Source organism: Orbicella faveolata, unplaced genomic scaffold, assembly GCF_042242905.1.
Source record: "Orbicella faveolata isolate gen_17 unplaced genomic scaffold, um_ofav_v1 contig_35, whole genome shotgun sequence".
NCBI classification, from domain to species: domain Eukaryota; kingdom Metazoa; phylum Cnidaria; class Anthozoa; order Scleractinia; family Merulinidae; genus Orbicella; species Orbicella faveolata.
The window spans coordinates 20,885,201-20,906,475 of record NW_028301564.1 but is presented as its reverse complement, the minus strand read 5'-3'; the positions used below and the strand labels follow the sequence as shown (position 1 = coordinate 20,906,475).

The 21,275-nt window shown below is 39.2% G+C and overlaps 2 protein-coding genes and 2 long non-coding RNA genes across 4 annotated transcripts in view; 3 read left to right on the top strand and 1 right to left on the bottom strand.

The window, feature by feature from the left end:
* Nucleotides 1-21,275, bottom strand: part of LOC149103707 (uncharacterized) — a 153,962-nt gene that overhangs the window by 20,262 nt on the left and 112,425 nt on the right. The gene's annotated exons all lie outside the window — the stretch shown is intronic.
* LOC149103714 (uncharacterized) lies at nt 4,560-5,900 on the top strand. The gene is made up of 2 exons (XR_016202213.1): nt 4,560-4,834; nt 4,928-5,900. It is a non-coding gene; the product is annotated as an uncharacterized LOC149103714 (long non-coding RNA).
* Nucleotides 8,488-8,867, top strand: LOC149103713 (uncharacterized). Its single transcript, XR_016202154.1, has 2 exons — nt 8,488-8,565; nt 8,743-8,867. It is a non-coding gene; the product is annotated as an uncharacterized LOC149103713 (long non-coding RNA).
* On the top strand, nt 16,814-18,837 carry LOC110060271 (ficolin-2-like). The gene is made up of 2 exons (XM_089273743.1): nt 16,814-17,225; nt 17,965-18,837. Exons 1-2 carry the CDS (start codon nt 16,897-16,899, stop codon nt 18,194-18,196), a joined length of 561 nt encoding a protein of 186 aa, XP_089129869.1. The 5' UTR covers nt 16,814-16,896; the 3' UTR covers nt 18,197-18,837.

Here is a 21,275-nt window from a genome sequence, read left to right as displayed (position 1 = left end):
TGAAGAAATAGGTGAAAACTAAGAAAAAAAAAGGTATAAAAACATGTACATAGCTAATAGCTGTCATCTTTCAACAAACAAAACAAACTATGCCAAAATCTAAATTTACATGTTTAGCAAGTGACGAACAAAACATATATTCAATATTTAAACGCACTTCTCTCGGGGCCACCTGCTTAAGTGTTCCCTTTTTAAATACCAAACATGCGTTTTTTGCTTTGTTTAATCTCGTCAGTTATATGTAAGAGAAGTAAGGAAAAACTAAAAATGGTATAAAAACATGTACATCACTAACTGCTGTCATCTTTCAACAAACTGAACCAAAATCTAACAAAACATACATGTTGAAATCAACTGGATCAGGAAGGCATTGTCTTGCAAATTATCTAGCCTCACAACTCCAATTTAAATGAGATGCCTGTAGCCTTAATCCCCTATTTAGATCAAAATGTTTATGTCCCTTGCCGGAGAAGACATGGATATCTTGATGATATTGCTCCTTTGCACAAACGTGTGGTTTCAAATGAAATGTATTTCTTTTCAGCGATTGAGGGTGGTTCCATAGGGTAATCTCTTCTAGTATTGGGGGCGTTAGTGCAGCATTTTGAAAGGTGTTTTTTGCGTTCCGTTTTACACTTAGTCCACTCTAGTTTATCAAATGTTAAAAGCTATGATGAAATAGTGTTTAAGAGAGCCTGCCTGTAAAAATCAGACAAATTCTTAATTTCGCGGCAAGGGTCGAAAATTCGATTTCGCTCATATTTTCATGGTAGATAGGCTAAGGCATGACAAAAACTACTGGATAGTTTTTTTGGCAAAATATCCTTTTATTTCAAAGAAATATGCAAATTACCAAATTCCGTTAAAGTCGTCATTTGATTTATTTATTAAGCAAGTTTGAGAGCCTCGCAAGCAAAACCACATCATTCTTCCGTCTTAAAAACATTCAAATATTTTTGTGCAGTATTTAAATGTGTACTGGCTTGATTTTAGGGAATGTTGCGTTGTCTTTTTGGGTGCAAAGTATTTAAATCTCGAAGACATGTATTTCATTTACTTAAAAGTACTTCGTGAAAATAATTAATTTTCACCGTGTGCGAAACCTTCAAATGGATTAAGCTTCTGGTGGTTGATTTGCAGAAGGATGGTTTACAGATTCCTGTAAAAATTTCTTTGGGCAAATGATTGTGAGCGACGCGAGAGCTTTTCACAGTACGTCAAAAATGCAAATACTTGACCATCCGTCGTCAAATTTCAGTTTACGGGTTAGACATATATTAATTTTAGCATGCGCCACATGACGTGACCTATAATAAGTTGAAATAGACACAGAGCTGATAATTTCGATAATGTTCTAACCTTATTTGTTGTAAAAGGCAGGTCCAAAGCCGATTTGACGTGTTTCTAGTCGATCTCTCACCATTCGTCGTTCATAAAGCAGAAGTTTGCTTTTGTTTACACAAGGTTAACGTCCGACGTACATCGCCTACGGTCAACCTATTATTGGTCGAATACCATGAACCTGTGACCATCTTTCTGCGCATATGAACATCACTGCATCTAAGTCAAAAACGGTTGAGTCATTTGTAGATAGCTGCTTGCTTTGCACTGCGCCAAAATATTACGTTTGATCGATCGCTGACCATTGCTGATAAGCGTGTCGGCGCAGCACTATCTTACAGCCGTTATTTGTTCATCACGCAATGCTGTCACGGCATATGCTGCACATTTTGATCTATTTTGTATAGAGCACTCTCAGGATAAGTGAAACATTTTAATCATTGTTCATCTGTTTGTTCATATATGTAATAATATGTGTATATTTAAATAATCGTATTCTATAGTGTACGTGGTCTCGGTCCAAATCACGTTTGTTGTACGTTCTGATGTTTCAAACAACAGCTGATAAAGCTAGTGGCTGTACTCACTAGAATTTTAAAAAAATCGTCATAAACAAATTATAGATCAGTGAAGCAAGAACTAGCTGAAATAAAAATAGGAAATCACAACGTGTCTAATTCGTGAGAAAAACAGACTAAATTTAATTAGTAATTACGTGAGTAAATAGCCCTGGCAATGCTATTTTGTTTGGCGTATTTTGTTTGCTTAGTGGAGGCATTGGTATGTTTGTAACAGAAAATAGAGGACTGTTGTCAATACAGTCCAAACCTATTGTCAGTAAAATACTGTAAATAAAACAACTATTGACCGGTTACCTCCGCGGCCACCATTTGGTCGTTCCGATAAGGGTTTCATTATTGTCTTTACCCCTATTAAGCGGCCACCTAAAATTCAAAAACTTTATTTTGGAAAGGGCGATGGCAGATAAGAGTCTGAAATTGAAGGTGCATGACGAGTGATAATTCAAACACACGTCGATCATGATTGTCTTGAATTGACTCTATGTTCACCAAGAAATTTATAACCCGATAGTGAAAAATTAAATATTTAAGGTACACCAACCTCTATTTAAGCGGCTAGCCCCATTAAGCGGTCACCACCTATTTCCCCGAGGGTAGTCCACTGTATTACATGTAAACCAAAAGTAATTGCACAGCGCGAAAAGACCTAGGTATGAGTTTAGCGTTACAGTATTTCGCAGGTCATGTAGGTAGCTGTGGTCGAGTAAAAGATAACAACAGGGGCAATGGTAAACTATTCATTCTTTTCATTTCTTAATTTAATCTCTTCCTACTCAACACGATTGTGTGCTCCCAGTGGTTCCAAGCCTTACGGAGCCTTAGGATTAGTATTAGGATAGAAATTGTCCTACCCTTACCCCCTAAAATGGGATGACAGCATTGCGTGACGAACAAGGAACCGCTGCAAACGAGGATTCAAACTATGATGATTAAACGTAATATTTTGGTGTAGTGCAAAGCAAGCAACTATCTACAAATGACTTAGCCGTTTTTGACTTAGATGCAGTGGTGATCATATGTGTCGAAAGAGGGTCACAGATTCATGGTATTCGACCATTAAATAAGTTGACAGTTGGCGATGTACATGGGACGTTATGTAAACAAAAGCAAACTTCTGCTTTATGTGCGACGAATGGTGAGAGAAACACGTCAAATCGGCTTTGGACCTGCCTTTTACAGCAAATGAGGTTAGAACATTATCGAAATTATCAGCTCTGTGTCTATTTCAACTTAACATAGGTCAAGTCATGTGGCGCATGCTAAAATATACGTCTAACCCGGAAATTGAAATTTGACGAAGGAATGGTCAAATATTTGCATTTTTGGCGTACTTTAAAAAGCTCTCGCGTCGTTCGCAATCATTTGCCCAAAGAAATTTTTACAGGAATCTGTGCACCATCCTTCGTCGATTCAACCACCAGAAGCTTAATCCATTTGAAGGTTTCGCACATAGTGAAAATTAATTATTTTCACGAAGTACTTTTAAGTGAATGAAATACATGTCTTCGAAATTTAATTATTTTGCACCCAAAAAGACAACGCAACATTCCCTAAAATCAACCCAGTACGCATTTAAACATTGCACAAAAATATCTGAGTGTTTTTAAGACGGAAGAATGATGTGGTTTTGCATGCGAGGCTCTCAAACTTGTTTAATAAAATGGTGCGTCAAATGACGATTTTAACGGAATTTGGTAATTTGCATATTTCTTTGAAATAAAAGGATATTTTGTCAAAAAAACTATCCAGTAGTTTTTGTCATGCCTTAGCCTATCTACCATGAAAATATGAGCGAAATCGAATTTTCGACCCTTGCCGAGTTATTTTCCAATTTTATGGACAGGGACTTTGCTAAAGTCATGGCTTTTAGTCTCAAGCAGTTACAGGCTAATTTTACTCATATTAATCATGTCTTCATATCTTTCTCCGAAGTTCAAATATATGATCTTTCATACATTCACTTGTATCTTCACCATCTACGGGTATATTACAAACTCACAATGTGACCAGGGGCCCGTTTCTCGAAAGCCCCGGAAACTTCTCGGGCCCGTAAAGCGATGGCAAAATCTCGAACCTTACGATTACAGAGCTGTTTTATTCAAATATTCTTAATACGAGGAGAAGTTCCCTTCATACAAGAAGTTTCAGGCGTATACACTTCTCCGTTTTTAACTCGTGAATTGCGCATGCGCAACACGAGTTATCGTGAGTTTTGGGAAAATGTGTCGCTCGCTCGATGGGCTGTAAACATTATGCAAATGAGGTACGCTCGCGGCTTACTTTTAAGAGCCAGTGCCCATAACTATGGACCAAACAACGGCACAAGTCGAAAAATCGATTTTGCTCAGTTTTTGCCCATTCGCCTTTATCGCATAGCAGCCATCTGGGATTGACGTCATGTACTTTTGACACCAATGCGAGGCCATGCGTGTAAAGTCAACTTCCGGCGTCGAGGAGACTAGGCGATCATCTGCAATTATGCCCAACGGAGATCACTGTTGCGTGCCGCAATGTAAAAATAATCGCGCTAAAAATATTCCAAATCATACCTTTCACCAATTTCCAAGTGATGAAGCCATTCGAAAGCAGTGGGTTGTCAAAATACGGCGAGACGTGGGCAAAAGTGTCCAGGTAAGTTGGTTAGGTTATCGATGCCATTGTTGCGCACATGTATTTACATTAATTATTATGATCTGGTCCATCTACAGATAACAAACAGCACAAGAGTATGTTCTGTACACTTTAAGGAAGCGGATTTTCAGACAACTTTAACAGGGAAGCGTGTTCTGGAGAAGCATGCAGTTCCGAGTATTTTTTGCTGGTCAAGATCACCCAGGAAAAGCGAGAACCACCGCGTGCACGAGTGCGATTGTTTGATGTAAGCATGCCATTGTCCCCTGTCACTGTGACAGGTAAATATTGTTGTCGGTATTTCTTTAAACATTCCTTGGTTAAAATCGCAAAATAATCAGAAGTATTTTTATGTTTTTCATTTTAATCCATAGCATCAACTTTCGGCCAAGCTTCTGGTGAGGAAAGTTCTATGGAGGTCCAACCGGAACTGTCATCCTCTCCTGTTGTTGTAGACTTCCCCGAGCCAATATACACTGTCACTGTCACAGGTAAATATTGTTGTCGGTATGTCCACCAGATTGCAGTACCAAAACTCTGAAGAAATCAAAGTACTCGCTGACTCAGCCATGATGTTTCAACACGCGTGGCCTCGCTTTCATGCGAAAAATGGTGACGTTGCATCCAACATGGCTGACTGTGATTAAGACGAATAGATTGGCCCTAGCTAGTAAACAAACGGACCATAGTTAGTTTCTGCTAATGCAGCTTTTTTGGGGAGAAATTTGCGAAAAACGATTTTGCCCCGATTGAGCTCAAAATCTTCTTCCTGTTATGCTAAATTTTCTGAAAATTTGATTGCTTTGCGCGTCGCACAGCAGCTACTTAAGAATCTTTCAATGGTCTTTACATTCAGCTCAGGTCTTCATGGTATGACTGAGCGAAAAATAAAATAAATCGAGGTGTCTTTTGAGCCCGAAACGAGATCGAACAGAAACGCAAAATATTACGATGTGTTGCAAACGAATTATAGCACTAAAATATCGCCATATTTTTCTATGGGCTATAACTTTAAATGCCATAAAAACACTTTCTACGGGTTAACTGTACACCCACCTGTTTGAAAATCAAAAAATATCTCTGGGCAAATGGTTTTAAGTCGCCCGCCTTGGCCTGTGCTTCTCATAGATTTTTCCCTGAACCGCCGTGAGAATGTAAACAATTGCGTGACGCGGGCGGTCACCGTGAATACATAATTCGTTTCCAACAAACCGCAGATGGCTATCTTAGAACATTTGGGTGAAAAAAGAAAAACATAATGGACCACTTTTAACTTTAATATTTTGAAAGTCATCGCTTTGGAAATTTCGTTAATTAAAAACGTCAATTAAAAGCAATTTACTTGGAGTTCGGGTGTTACTGCTATGTCGTTTTAAGCTGTCGTTCTTTCTTTGATCATTTTAATTACAAGAGCGAGTTCTAGAAAGAAAATCGTTCTAAGTTCATTTGTTAAGCGTAATGACAAGTTGATATTGTTGGTTTGTAGCCTTACGTGATCTGAAGGAATGCTACGGTGATTAAATTTGTATTTGTTGATTGATTTCGACGGATCGATTTTCGGTTAAACCTTATTTAACAACACATTTAGTGCCTTTTCTCCTGCTAAAAAGTCGGAAAAAGTAAAGTAAACAAATCCTAAAAGTTTAAATCATAAATAAGAGGCATCGACAGTGCGAGTGTCTCGGTAAACTGTTAATTTGAACAATTACTGTGCTGGACGGATTGCTTTCCAGGTTACGCACGTACTATACATATAGTTCATTGTGCGCGAATGTTTCTGTTTCAAACAACTGAAATGCTCAATGCTTTTTTTTCTTTTTTTCTTTAGTCTTAAAACTTAACGTTAGAGTTAGGCTAAACCTTAAACTGTTTTGGCGGCCAACCTATTTTTGGCTAATTGCTTAATCAAATTATATATATATTTCATTGAAATTCGCTCTTCCGTGACCGACTTCCGCGAACAAAACAAGATGGATGTTCGCTGTTCATTTAAGACTACAATCCTGGTCAAAAGTGTTGGGACAGTTACGGCAGATGACTTCACAGGCAGCCTCTCTTAAGACCAAAACCGCGCAAGCCCGCCTACCCCCCTCCCCCTGTCAATGTTGATGAAAATCTTGAAGAAAAAAAATCCTTGACAACAGCTTCAGAATAGCCACGTTTCAAGAATTGTTCGCCTCCTAGAACAGTATTCTCGAACTAAAGAGACGAGAAGATAGATATTCACGTCTTATTCCAATAATAGCGACTTTTCAGCAATCGCGTTTGGTTCCAACACAACTGTCTAACCACTTTCTATTGTCCCTTTTTCCTTTTTTCCCACATCCGATCTAGTCTTTAGAATAGCTTCGTTTTCATGCAACTTTGCTAGGGTGGAGGGGGGTCAATTGTACTTGCTTCTATTCATCTTTTGTTCTAAAACGTTAAGGACGTAGTTGAAATCGAGGGTTTTAGCGCGCAAAAGGGGGAGGTGTCCCAACAACTTATGGCCAGGATTGTAGGTTTACACTAGAGGAAATTGTTCCGGATTCGTGATGAATTCGGAACGTTTCAGTGCCGGATTGATTTTGCCGTTTACACAAAAGTGGACGAATCCGAAAAAAGTGGGAACTTTGAATCCGAAAACTTTTGAATCTGGAGAGTTTTGTCGTGTAAACGATTTTCTCTCGAATCCGCATATTTTTCCGCCTGTGATCTTTTGAGTTTGCGGTGGAACGAAAATGGCGGATTACATGATCCAGTCGTAGTCGAGTCGTAGGCACATTGATGGCCATTTGATGGCGGTCGCTGGGTGATTACCTCGTGCTGTTTCGGGTGTAGGTAATCACTTTTATCATGGGTAATGCCATACTCCTCAGAAACCCAATTTATACTTTACTGCGCAGATGACGACGATGGCACGAACGAAAACCTCGACGGTTCTAGATATTAAGTAAAGACCAGAATAACTTCCTGGAGGGACCTGGCATGATGGACAACAGTACCGTGGTCAGCGAGTTGAAAGAAAACTTCAGACTGTCTCAACCTACCCCTAGCCTTATTTTCGGAGGCATTTTGTTTCTCGTTGTCGAGGCAACAAACTGCTTGTTAACCATTCCATCATGAATGTGTCCGGAGTTATCGTCGTGTGTAAACGGTTAAGAATCCGAATATCCTTTCACTGTAAACCCCTACTAATCCGAACACTCTAAAATTGATGAATCCGGGCACTTTTACGAATCCAAAAAAACTCTTTTAGTGTAAACCTAGTCCTAGATCGACCACTGTAATGTTTATTTGTCTACCAGTGTTATGATCTGCAAATTTCAGTTAATTGATCAAACAACCAAAGTAGAAAAGATGGAGTTTTCCCAGTATGATCGAAACTTAAACGCAATTTCTTTCTGGGCTACTTCAATTCAAGAAATTCCAGGTTTTCTAGCTGAGTTTGAGCATATTGTGTAGGTACAAATTTTCTACACAGCTAGAAGAGCTGAGATGCCATCACGCAGTTAGTAGTTTATAGAAATTATGGTATTTCCACTTGACTTTATTTGTCAGTCAATGATTCAATTGCCATAAACCATAGAGGATTGGTTAAGTGTATCTCTAAAACTGCCGCTATATTGTAAGTTATCAGTGAAATCAATAAAATAAACAAGTGTTAAAATCATTTCCCGGAGTACTGTAGAAACGTTCTTTATCAGGGATGTCGTGGGTGTTGCAATGCAAATGAAAAAACATATATATTTATACTAACTTAAACAAAAAAAAACATTTTCCATTATTTTATCCACACAACGTTTCAAAAATTGCTTTCATCGGATTGCTGGAAACGAATATTTTACTCGAGAGTGGCTATCCGCGTCACGCAATTAGGCACCTTAAGATACCAGCACGGGACGAGCTAGGACGGCTACCGGAAGTAAATTGACTCAACCGGACATGCGCACGAGAACTCTCGCCTAATCTCTCTGCCGTCCTCATCTCGTCGAGGACGCCATTTCGCCCGACTAGCCGTCGTATCGAAGACGTGAGTATTTTGCACTTGTTTTGCCCCGATAACTGTTCCAATCGACTTTATTTTCAGTTATATTGATAGAAATGTTTATAGCGTTCACAGTTTTCGTGATTGTAGAGTAGAATACTACGCCGAGATACGAAAATGTGAGTAAAAATATTCCTCGTCTGTTCGTTTGTGTTTCTGCAGCCACTGTGCAGACGCTATCACGAGTGTGCAAGCTCAATACAAACTCTATGCATTGAGAATACAACAGTGTAAGTACAGTTGATGGAGCATCTATCGAGCAAATAAAATACACATTTTCAAACTGATGTTTAGTTGTTGTTTTTATACTACCCAGAATTTGATGCAACGTTTGTTTGATTTTTATAATGCTTGTTACAATTACAGATGGAAATTGAAACGTTCAACAAAAGTCAGGATTCTTCGGCGACAGAATTCCCAAACGCTTTAGTGGTAAAAAGCCATCTGAAGCAGGTCGATCAGATTGTTCGTTTAATTTTTTCATACGGAAATTATGGTTTCTCTATTAAAATATTGACAGATGTTTGCTTCGCTTATAAAGAAAAAGAAATTCAGCATCGCTGTTCACTATCGTTTAAGCCTAATAGGATAAGATTTCTATCATCTCTTTTATAGTCTAATGGATGTCATTGCTTCTGTGAATAGCTTGTACGAGGTTCCAATTATTGACGTCGCCGTACTTTGCGAAAATGCACATCTTAAGCATTTTGTTTTTGGCGACACGACGGGACCTGCGAAAGTTTCCCGCGTCCACTGCCGTTGCCGTCCTGGCCTTCCCGTCCTCGTATCTTAAGGTCCCTATTATTTACATTCCAACGGCGGATTTTGGGCAAAATCTATGAGAAACACAGGCCAAGGCGGGCGACTTGAAACCATTTGCCCAGAGATGTTTTTTGATAGCCTAACAGGTGGGTGTATATTTAACCCGTAGAAAGTGTTTTTACGGTATTTAAAGTTATAGCCCATAGAAAAATATGGCGATGTTTTTAAGTAATAATTCTCTTGCGACACACTGTAAAATTTTGCGTGTCAGTTTGATCTCTTTTCGGGCTCAAAACTAACTTTGATTTATTTTATTTTTCGCTCAGTCATACCACGAAGACCTGAAGTTAATATAAAATCCATTGAAAGATTCTCAAGTAACTGTTCTGCGGAGCGCGAAGCAATCAAATATTCGGAAAATTCAGCAAAACCGGAAGTAGATTTTGAGCCCAATCGAGTCGAAATCGTTTTTGGCGTATTTCTACCAAAGAAAGCTGTATTAGCAGAAACTAACTATGGTACGTTTCTATTCTTACTAGGACCTATCTATGGACAAAATACAAGCGAAATCAATTTTTCGACTTGTGCCATTGATAGGCGATTTAGGTCCATTTTTGTAGGCATTCACTCTTAAATTGCTGTTCATCTTTAATTGAAATAAGCTGTTTTAAAGGCCGAAATTAAAAGATATAAGTTTAAGAAGACTCGGCCACCGAAAATGAGAACATCGAGGATCGTAAAATTGATGAGCAGCACAAGTTCTCACTGGATGCGGACTTCGTATGGATTTTACAGAAACGGAAGTCGTTGAAGTACGGTTACGGTATAGTAAATGCACATATAGCGAGCGAAATGATATAAACACAGAGCATTTATTTATTGTATCGCTAAAAACAACGAAAAAAGAAAGCGAAAAAAAAACAAACAAACAAAATAAAAAATAAGGGTTGACCTTCCACCCGGAGTCGATCATGGAACCTATCGCCCCCGCAACCTTGACCACCATCCTCTGTACTATGTGAACATCACGTGGGTAAGGACGAGAAAACAAACGCTATAACAATTAATTAAACCGCTGATAACTCGGCGGGCTCGAGTCTGTACCAGGATTGTCTGGAGGTTAATTTGTCCTTCACCGAGCAACTCTCAGTGAGTATATTTGGCATTCGTGGGTTTTTCTGACGCTCGACAGTGCCTTTTTTAAAGCTTAGAGGTCACATGTGTTCATTCGTCGGCAAATAGAGTCGCAACGTTTGTTTTGAGGGAAGGTCTTCGTGATACGTTTTGCACCGGGGCTCTTCGCAAGCTACACACAACACAGGTAAGCTGAAACAAGATGTTTTGCTCGAGAAGCTTGGTTTCGAAGAAATCGGAGTGAATCAAGGTAGTAGTTGAAGGATACATTAGTCGTCGTGATCACCGACTGGATCTGAAGAGAGTTTAACATTCCACATTAGGCCGTTCGTGTTGGAATTTTTTGAACATGGTGAAAGAGAAGTTGTTGAGACAGTTTGTCTTGTTATTTTTCCTTCGATTTCCTTTATGGAAGACCAGGTGTCCAGCCTGAACGAGAAAGGAGTCAAAGCTATAGTTTTGGGGTCAGAAAGTTCTGACACGGGTGTCTGGAAAACCCGAATAGCGAATAGTACGAATAGTGCGAATAGTGGCGAACAGTATTGAATAGTGGCGAATAGTGGCAAATAGTGGCAAACAGGGTAACCAGTATCTCGCAGTCAACCTCGTAGCAACTTAGGATGGGATTTTTCCGCTGAAAAGCACAGACGCTTATCAGGACAAAAGGTCACAGTTTCTATAACGTAATTTCTTCTGTTTTAACCGCTGCAAAAGCGTAAATACGTCTTTATTAGGTCATCCTTGTGTTTTCTGTTTTCTTAATGTCGGCGATGGACAGCCTACTAGCCTGAGTCCGGAGAAGAAAAGGTAATAAATTCACTGAAATTCTGTTGCTTATTGGGATAATTAATTAACGCTGGATATTAAATCTAAAGCGGTGGCTATTGATGACTATTCGTCACTATTCGCCACTTTTCGCGACTGTGCGCTACTATTCGCACTTTTCGAGACTATTCGCACTATTCGGGACTATTCGCTATTCGCCATTCGCGACTATTCGCTATTCGCTATTCGGGTTTTCCAGACACCCATGCTTTTGAGGGTAAACACAACCTTGTGTTTATAAAGTCGTTGCGCTTTCAAATGGGTTTTGAATACAGATCCCGGATTTAAAGCAGCTTCCTGGACTTTAGAAAACAAAAGTGGTAATGCACAGTATTTCTTCGAAGTTTAATTCTAATTCTTGAACGACTACTAAAGCCACGGCCGATAAAAACTCAAGCTCTCGCTTTAGCCTAAAGAATTAGTTTGAGTATGGTGTCACGCAGCGAAGCACGTCTGCGAAATTTTGAACATTTTTTTGCTCTTAGTTAGGGTTTTTTTTTTGTCTCATCTTGAATGAACCTTTATTGTTATTGAACTTCCTGTCATGTTTCTTTCACTTGGTTACCTTTCTTTAGGAATTTTAGGTTTTTAAAATTAACAATATTTTTGCACCGTGGATTTCTGCATATTTAATGACGGCGACCTCCGCAGCCGTGTTTGTTCAGTTTATTCGCTTCGTTCAAATACATTTTTTTTAGTTTTATTCAGCTACTACAAAACTCCTGAGAAAAAAAACTAAGTGGGCACTAATTTAGCACAGTTGAAGTGCGATTTGTCTCAAAATAATTGGCTTGTTTTTGTCGTCTTTTTTATTTATAACTTTCATCTTTCTTTCACTGCGCTGCATTATTTGTGGCACGCGAAGAAATTATCTGATTTCTTGTTTTTAAATTGTACTTTAGATATGTCTTTTCACTGTTATTTTCCGGTGTTTTCTCAAAGGTTATCCGCTATAGTAAAAGAATCGAAATTTTGTTGTTTTCGGTTTCGTTTTGTCCTCCAAAGTCAATAATTAGCACGTTTTTGCGTGTTAATTTTCTCGGCTTTTGTCGCGCGGCAAAGAAAAAATATAATTTCTTGTTTTCTGATCAATTATAATACACGTCAAGTTGAGTTCTTTTTGTTTTGTTTTTTTAAATTTTGGCCCGTCATTTGTTCAACTTTAAATAAACGATGTCTTAAAATCTGATCTTATCTGGCTCCTGATCTTATACATGGCTGTGGTTACTGGGCATATGGTTTATTTTTCTGCTTACGCTCACTCTGAAATATTTCATAAAAACTCCAGGGAATTAGGGGTAGGCTGGGAATCATTACGTCACACCCATGTTTCGTGCCAAAAATTATACAAATTTTAAATTTGAATCCGAGGAAGCGGAACAAGTCGACTTCATTTTATAGAAGTAGAGGTCTACTTGTGGCAAGTCTATCTGGAGGCGTTCATGCGGGATGTTTTTGGTCTATGTAAGCATTAACTTTGAATGGCTACCCTGGAGCTGCAAACACTCATACCCCGTCCACACTACGTCGGAGAAATTTGAAAAGGGTGTTAATCACTCTGAAAACACATCAAATGTTTTCCGCCCACACTTCGTTGGAGAAATCTGAAAACGCAACAATCACCGGTCTTTTTGGATTTGTGTTTGAGGAAATCGTGACGTCATCGTTTTGGAAAAGGTCCATTTTGAAATTTTTTTCCGTCCACATTAAAACACAAAGCCGGCAGAAATAACCGTAGAAATAAAGCTGCGTTTTCAAATTTCTCTGGCGTAGTGTAGACGAGGCCTCAGTGTAATTGTTTATCAAGTATTACAAGTCAAACCTGAAGGTCAAAATTGCTAAAATTACGCACTGGCCGGTAAACACGCGCTGAGTATCAGATAAGATCGAAATCTCCGGTGATATCACAAATTGTTCTTGCGGACAGACTAGCTGGTGGTTTCCACTGGAATGCTAACAGGCTTGTACCAAGAGTCTTCGTTCCCCTTGACCAGCGGTCGGGAAACGAGCGACCGTGGAGAGATCCGATTTGAAGTCCGAAAATATCGGACTTCCGGTTGAATTGCGCCTAGCTCATAAACGCGTGGCTCAATCGAGTCGCTTGTCTTTTTCTTTAGCGTGCAAGGGCATGTTTTTTTCTGCTCTTGTTTCATGCAAAAAAAAAAAAAAAAAAAGAAAAACCAAGAGCCCAAAAAAACCGGATGCTCTCTCAGGCTAGTTTCTCTTCCAATCATTTTCATAGTATTTAAAGCCAGTGAAACTTAAGGCTGCAATAGAACTAGATATTCTTCGCTGTGGATACTTCACCATCGGCATACCTATATTGGTTACATGAGCTGGAAGTCTGTTCCTCTCTTTTTGCTTAATTTTCTCCAATTTCCCTCGACAAAGGAAAGTAACCCATGTTTCGTCGTTGCCTTGTTGCAACTTGAAATGAAAATACCGCCTAGACTTTTCATTTCTCGTCTCTGTTTATCTCATTTCATAAAGGGAGAATGATTAATGTTTTCATTAAGACAGTATTGCCTTGATTTTTAAATATTTCCAATGTTCACTTTTCAACCACATTTACTGCCAACTATTTCTTGGTGAACCAGAAACAAGAATGATAAATGTTTAAAACACATGACCTCGTCCACACTTGTCAAAGTAATTGTATGATCGTTTCAGTTGTAATGCCTTCCTATCCAAATGTTACTTTGTTTCCTTGGTACCTTATTAGCGAATACTGAACTACTGCTCGTACTCTAAATATGAAAATCAACCACATTATTCCCTAAACCAGATAATACTAAACATAATCCAAAAAATATCTTAATTCTTTTGTTCAATTCACGAGTTTGCTCTCAGAGCACTTTGATTAGATACAGATGGACTACAAAATGGCTTTACGGGCCCGAAAGGTTTCTGGGGCTTTCGAGAAACGGGCCCCAGCTCCCAGTTGGCTTGATAGCTGAGTTTGTAGAGCACTGCACCGGTATCGCAGAGGCCTGAATTTTTTCAGGCTGTATTTAAGTTATGTATATAATTGTGATGATCAGTCATGTATTTGGAAGCCTTTTAACTTTGGATATCAGTTGTGCTATTACGATGAGGTCAGTTTCAACTTTTTTAGTGCTGTCCGAAACATATTGACACGTTTAGCAAGTGACGAACAAAACATTACCTATTCAATATTTAAACGCACTTCTTCTCTCGGGGCCACCTGCTTAAGTGTTCCCGTTTTAAATACTAAACAAGCGTTTTTTGTTTTGTTTAATCTCGTCAATTATATGTAAGAGAAGTAAGGGGAAAACTAAAAAAAGGTATACAAACATGTACATAACTAACTGCTGTCGTCTTTCAACAAACTGTACCAAAATCTAACAAAATATACATGCTAAAATCAGCTGGATCAGGAAGGCATTGTCTTGTAAATTATCTAACCTCACAACTCCAATTTAAATGAGATGCCTGCAGCCTTAATCCCCTATTTAGGTCAAAATGTTTATCTCCCTTGCCGGACAAGACATGGATATCTTGGTGATATTGCTCCTTTGCACAACCGTACGGTCTGGAATCAGTCATATTTCACAGCCTAATTTTACAGCTGGTGACTTCGCTAAGGCGATAGAAGGATGGAAGCTAAATGGAAGCGTGATAAGCGAAACAAAAGTAGATTCGGAAAGTTCTTGTCGGTTGAATTGCTTGGAGGATAAGCGATGCCAGTCTTACAACTTTGGAACTGTGAAGGACAGCTCTGGGAGATTAGTTTGTCAACTGAGCGACTCTGATCGATTTGTTGGTCGTGTTAACTTCACAGAAGACGAAGATTTCCTTTACAGAGGAATAAAGGTAGGTTATGGACGAGATAACTTCTCTTAGGAAGAATTATTGATAGAGTTGTAGCAAACTTAACTTTCGCGGCCTACAGGTAAATGAGGAGGCCCTCTCTAATAAACTATTAAGAAGTACTTTGCAAACTTTTCCTTGCAGCAATTCGCAGGTTACCCCATAGAAACAACCAAGCTGAGGACTGATGCGTTGACAGTCAGTCAGCGCTTTTTACTGAAAACGAGTAACGTTTAAAAAAAAGCAAGCTTCTGACAAGGCGCAAAAAAGCTTTTAAGAATTAAAATACTTTAAAATTCAGCTTGGCATTGAGGCCTAGAGGACACAAAGAAAGGAAATCGAAAGACACGTTTATTCATTTCTTTTGTTTGTGTGCTCTAGGCCTGGCTATCAAGTTGATTTTTAATATCATGATCGAAAGTGGCCTATTACTATTATTCACAGAAAGCATAAGCCAGCACCAGGAGTTGACAGACGTGTCTTGTAACGTCACCAAAGGAATTTTAATTATTTATAGAATTACAAGTATAATAGCTCAGAATTTCTCAGCTGTCCAGTCTGCAAAGCGAGAACGTGAAATGACCAATTACTTAATTTTACGGAGACTGGCCTCTGCCATGTTTACCTGCGCCTTTAAACTATAATAATAAAAATATTCTAAGAGGGTAAATGACCAAAAAAGGTGACATTAAGTTCATTAGGGTGGCGCTCGATAACTACCCTTTTTTTAATCACCAGGTACATTGGAATGCAAATTGCCCAGCATCTGGGCAGAACCACACTTCTTTTTGTCTTGATAAGAAGCTATTGTTTTCATGCTTGACATGGTCGCCACCACGTTGGAATACGATGCCCAGATTGGCCGCAAGGCATTAATAAGAAGCTTAAAGGATGTAATTAACCAAACGTTTAAGTACACGCAAAGAGCAAACGTACGTTCAGGCTGTTTTCTCCAGTGGCTTTTGCATCGTGCAAAACAATGTTGCAAGTTTTTTCTCGTGTTCAAATGTTATATTTCACACAATCTTGATTACGCCTTCAAAAGCCTTTTTGCAAAGTTGTTACTACAGTTTTTAGAAATCATTGCTCATGTGACGACATAAGGCAAACGATATGCTACTGAACAGGATTTCAAGCCAACCCACCTGGTCAAACACACCCAAACTCCAAAGTATTTTCTTTTCTCGCGAGCTTTCGTCAGTGTTGGTTTTTGGAGGTTTCCTCTTCCTAGTTAAAATGCTGTCACTAAAATTTTGAAGAACCTAACACGTTAAGAACGTCGAACGTCAGGAGCCAAGGGCTCCTGCGAACGTTCAGATTGCTAAAATAGTAAACACATTCAGTCTCGGTTCAGCTTTGACTGGTTTATAGGTAGACGTTTTCAAAAAGAAAAAGAGTGCAAGACGACTTAAAGTGTTCAGCATTTTTTTTTACAAATACTTTAGCCGTCAGCATTTGTTTTGTGTTGACTTATAGTTAAGTTTTTGTGCCATTTATTTATTTTTTTTTAAAACAGAGAGTTTGTATTCCTGAGTATCAAGGCAAAAGCGTACGATGCAATTGCAGTGAAGGCTACACGGGAAAACCATGCAGTAAGTTAAAGATGTCATGATATTCCTGCTGCTGGATTGAACCTAATTAACAGTGGACACTTCAATTGAAATTCTTTTTGCATCAACAGAACCCAAAAGCTGCGCCCAACTCCTTCAAGATGGTTTCAAATCTAGTGGCGTGTACACCATCAATCCAGATGGCGGCAAACCAATGCAAGTGTTGTGTGACATGGTCACGGACGGTGGAGGCTGGACCGTTTTTCAAAGACGTTTGGACGGCTCTGTTGACTTCTTTCTTGGATGGGAATCCTACAAAAACGGCTTTGGATATCCGTGCGGTGAGTTCTGGCTTGGAAACGACAATCTTCACCGTTTGACAGCTGCTGATGACGTCACACTGAGAGTTGACGTAGAGGATTTTGAAGGTGATATCAGATACGCTGAGTACACGACTTTTAAGGTTGCAGACGAGGGAGATAAGTACCGGCTTTTGATTGGAGGATACATTGGTACAGCTGGTGACTCGTTTTCATATCATAAGTAAGATGTTACGAAGTGAAACGGATGTTTATCTACATTGTATCTTTAGTTCACGTTCTGAATTTAGTAACCTTGACCGCACTCCGGAGCGAACGGTCGTGGTTCGAACCCTGGCCAGAGACATTGTGTTGTGTTCTTGGGCGAGACACGTTACTCTCATAGTGCCTCTCTCCACCTAGGTGTGCAAATGGGTACCTGTGAATTTAATGTTGGGGGTAGCCCTGCGATGGACTAGCATCGCATCCAGGGGGGAGTAGAAATATTCCTAGTCGCTTCATGCTACAGAAACCGGGATAAGCTCCGGCCTGACGGGTCACTTGGCTCGTATGCAGAATTTATCTGTTTTTATCTACCGCGCTTACCTTAGAACAGATACAGTTGGGTATAATTAAAAACCAACGCTAGTAGCATCTGAGTCTTTGGGAAGACTTCCTTGTTTAACTAAGAGTTCAGCTATATTTTATACTCAGTTGCAAAGCAAGCCTGACGTCAAAAGGTACATTAAGAACTTTAATAACTGTACTTCGTCAAGGGGAAAAGGATCTTCGATCAAATGACCTCCACTGGAAATATTATATCAACCAGCTTTTTTACACAAAGAAAACAAGTTTAACGAATTTTACTACAGACTAATTGCATACAATTGTCTCCAAATGAGAACTCAGTCTATTTATACCATATGTCTTAGGCTCAATGAAGACCATTATTATTACCTGAACTTCTTTTCATTCTTTCATAGTAACCAGCCGTTTTCTACGAAGGATTCAGACAATGCTGATAGCTGTGCTCAGACGTACAAAGGAGCCTGGTGGTTCAAGAATTGTCACGGAACGAATCTCAACGGGTTGTACCATGGAGGACCACATGCTTCCTACGGTGATGGAGTTTGCTGGAAGGACTTCAAAGGGTTTCAATACTCACTGAAACGTGCCGAGATGAAAGTGAAGTTTATAAATGTTGGTTCAAGTTAATATTGACATCACAGAAACGCCCTGATCACTGTTAACCCTTTACCCCCTAAGGTGAACGACAGTTTTTCCCAAATCGGCAAATAAAGACACTCCCTGTGTACAATGTGCCATTTGCAAGCCACTAATCAGCTCATTTAAGAATTGACATTAGCAGCTATGAAGGAGGTAGACATTTTGAGAGAAATTGCTTTAAAATAGGAAAATGAACGACTTCAAAAATGCATCAATCTTCTACTATATTAAGTATATCCCTAAACTATAGCTTATTCAGCAGCTCGTAGTGCATAGCTTGATATAAAACAAGTCTTGCCTTCCATTTGCATCCCAAAAAAGGAACTAAAAAATTGTGGGGATGGTCAACCATGTCTTGGATAGGAGGGAGTCAAAATTTTTTGACTTCAATGAGCAGATCTTCACAAGACAATTTTCGTGGCAAAAATTCATAGAAATCTATCAAATATCCACAAAGTTATGATGTTGTGTGCCAATTTGCACTCTTGGGGAGTAAAGGGTTAGACGAGTTGTGGCTATCTTCATGGCATAAAAGGCCAAGTACTGTAACAATGATACAAACTTTTAGAAACGCAACGAATTCGTAGCTGTAATATAAGTGCTTATAATTCATAAAGGGCTCGGTGAAACATGTGTTTTTCATTATCAAATTGTGATGAGTATGTTATCGTAAGGTAAACGTTTTTGCGAAGTTCGAAAAATGATGAACGGGAGGCAGAGTCACCTGAAATAATTTCGATCGATAAGTTAAGATGGCTCTGAAACACTGATTATTTCTCAAAAGTTCAACGCTTTTGAAAGCAATCACAGTGATGAATCAGACATTGGAGGGATATACATCACGTTTCTGGAAAAACATTTTTCGGCCAAGGTATATTGACTTTGTACAAAGCGTTCAAAGTTACCGTGTTTACCGTTATCCTGCTACTTCGGCAAAAAACTTCTCTTTTGCCAATACGGCCGTGGATAGCGTGGTAAATGCCACTTTAAACCTTGCTAGGCATTCAAAGACCATCCTGAGTAGAAGAACGTAGAATTAAAAGAGAAAGGAAGATGAAAAATACGCAGAAAAAGAAAATAACTCGAAATTACCATCTGCTAACGAAAGTTGAATCTGGAAAATGTCGTGGCGTGACAGCGGCCATTGACGTCATTTGTCACGTCAAGTCGCAAGAGCGTGGGAAAACGAGTCTGCAATGTCCTTCGGGTGGTCAGCGGCTACGGATCCAGTCGTGACCCCATAACTCAGATCACGCTGCGGCCAAAACGGTGTGGCGGTTGGGGAAGTACTTCTTTTTCAGTGAACATCATTTGTGAAAAATAACATAACATTGTTCCACTAAACGTTTTCTGGCCGGGAAAAATTGTTTTCCTATTTGTGCATTCGTTTGGATTCCGCCGCTATTTATACAAATGACGTCAATGGCCGCTGTCACGCTACGACATTTTCCAGATTCAACTTTCGTTAGCAGATGGTAATTTCGAGTTTTTATTTTCTTTTTCTGCGTATTTTTCATCTTTCTTTCTCTTTTAATTCTACGTCCTTCTACTTAGGATGGTCTTTGAATGCCTAGCAAGGTTTAAAGTGGCATTTACCACGCTATCCACGGCCGTATTGGCAAAAGAGAAGTTTTCGCCGAAGTAGCAGGATAACGGTAAACACGGTAACTTTGAACGCTTTGTACAAAGTCAATATACCTTGGCCGAAAAATGTTTTTCCAGAAACGTGATGTATATCCCTCCAATGTCTGATTCATCACTGTGATTGCTTTCAAAAGCGTTGAACTTTTGAGAAATAATTATTTTAAAATCAGCTCCAACACTCCATCTAATTTAGTATGCATTATTTGAAACTTTATTTGTTAATCGCTTCGGCAGGTTTTTGATGTTTATCGAATGATATTGCATTAAAAGGCCTTTTTCTTCAACACTGTGTAGTTTTCTCATTATTTTGCGTTGCGATAGTAATTTCTGAACAGTTTTTTGCGGGGGCTTATTTTCGGCCTGATTTTGCTGCTATCAGACGGAAAAAGTTTGTGGCTCTATATTTTTGGTTTAAAGCGAAACTGAAACAAAAGAAATTCATTTTTAAATAGTATTCGGTAACCTCTGCTTGGGAGATAAAAATCGGCCGATTTTATTTTTTAGCCGGAAATCATCGGTCGTTTCTTAGGCGCAGGGCCTCTTAAATCACTGCATTTGTTTATCGTCTCTCATTTAATTAAACGTAAACATACCAATTTGGAATTGTCTCTAAAACTGAGCGACTAATCGTTTTTTCTTAATTAAAACAACCAGATTATTTGCTCTCGATTTCTAGGCGTGATAGCTGTCTCGGGGTTTTGCCTTCATAACTTTTGAAATTACAGACGTTTCGAGCGAATAATCTAATTGGAAAATGGATCGGTTACCGGCATAAATGTAGATCCCCCATAACATCCTTAACAGTGGCGGATCCAGACTTTGAACTAGGAGGGGGGGGGGGGGGGGGGAGGGGCAGTTTTGTTTTACTTGCCCTGCTGGCTTTTCTTCCTTCAGTCACTTCTTCTTTTTTCACCAAAATAAGAGGGATCCCTCCCCTTGATCCGCCACTGCTTAAAGCATAGAATTGTAGCGGTTTTCATTTATATCAAGAAAAAAATCTTGTTTGGTACGATTCCTGTTGCAACGTAAGTTGCAAATTGCCAGTTCAACGCTTCTTGTGCTTTCGCTCGCGTTACGCACAGCAATAAAATGTTTGCTAATAAAATCATTTTCAGCAAGTGACAAACCAAACGTGCTAATGTCGGTCAAATTCTGACAACGCTAGCTCAATATTTGAACTATTGGGAATAACACCACAGAGAGCTGTGGTCTACTTTGTGATGACGTTCATCGCAACGGGGCAGTACAAAATTTATTAGGGAGCCAGAGGTGTATTCATGTTTCATTGTAGAGTCGGCATGCAGAGATGACCTGAATCGTCGAATTGTACGCGCGAAACGATTAAAAGCATAATTTATTTGAGGAACTTTAATTTCTGACTGACAAGGGCTTCGCTTTTTGCCAGAAGGGGAATATTACCTCA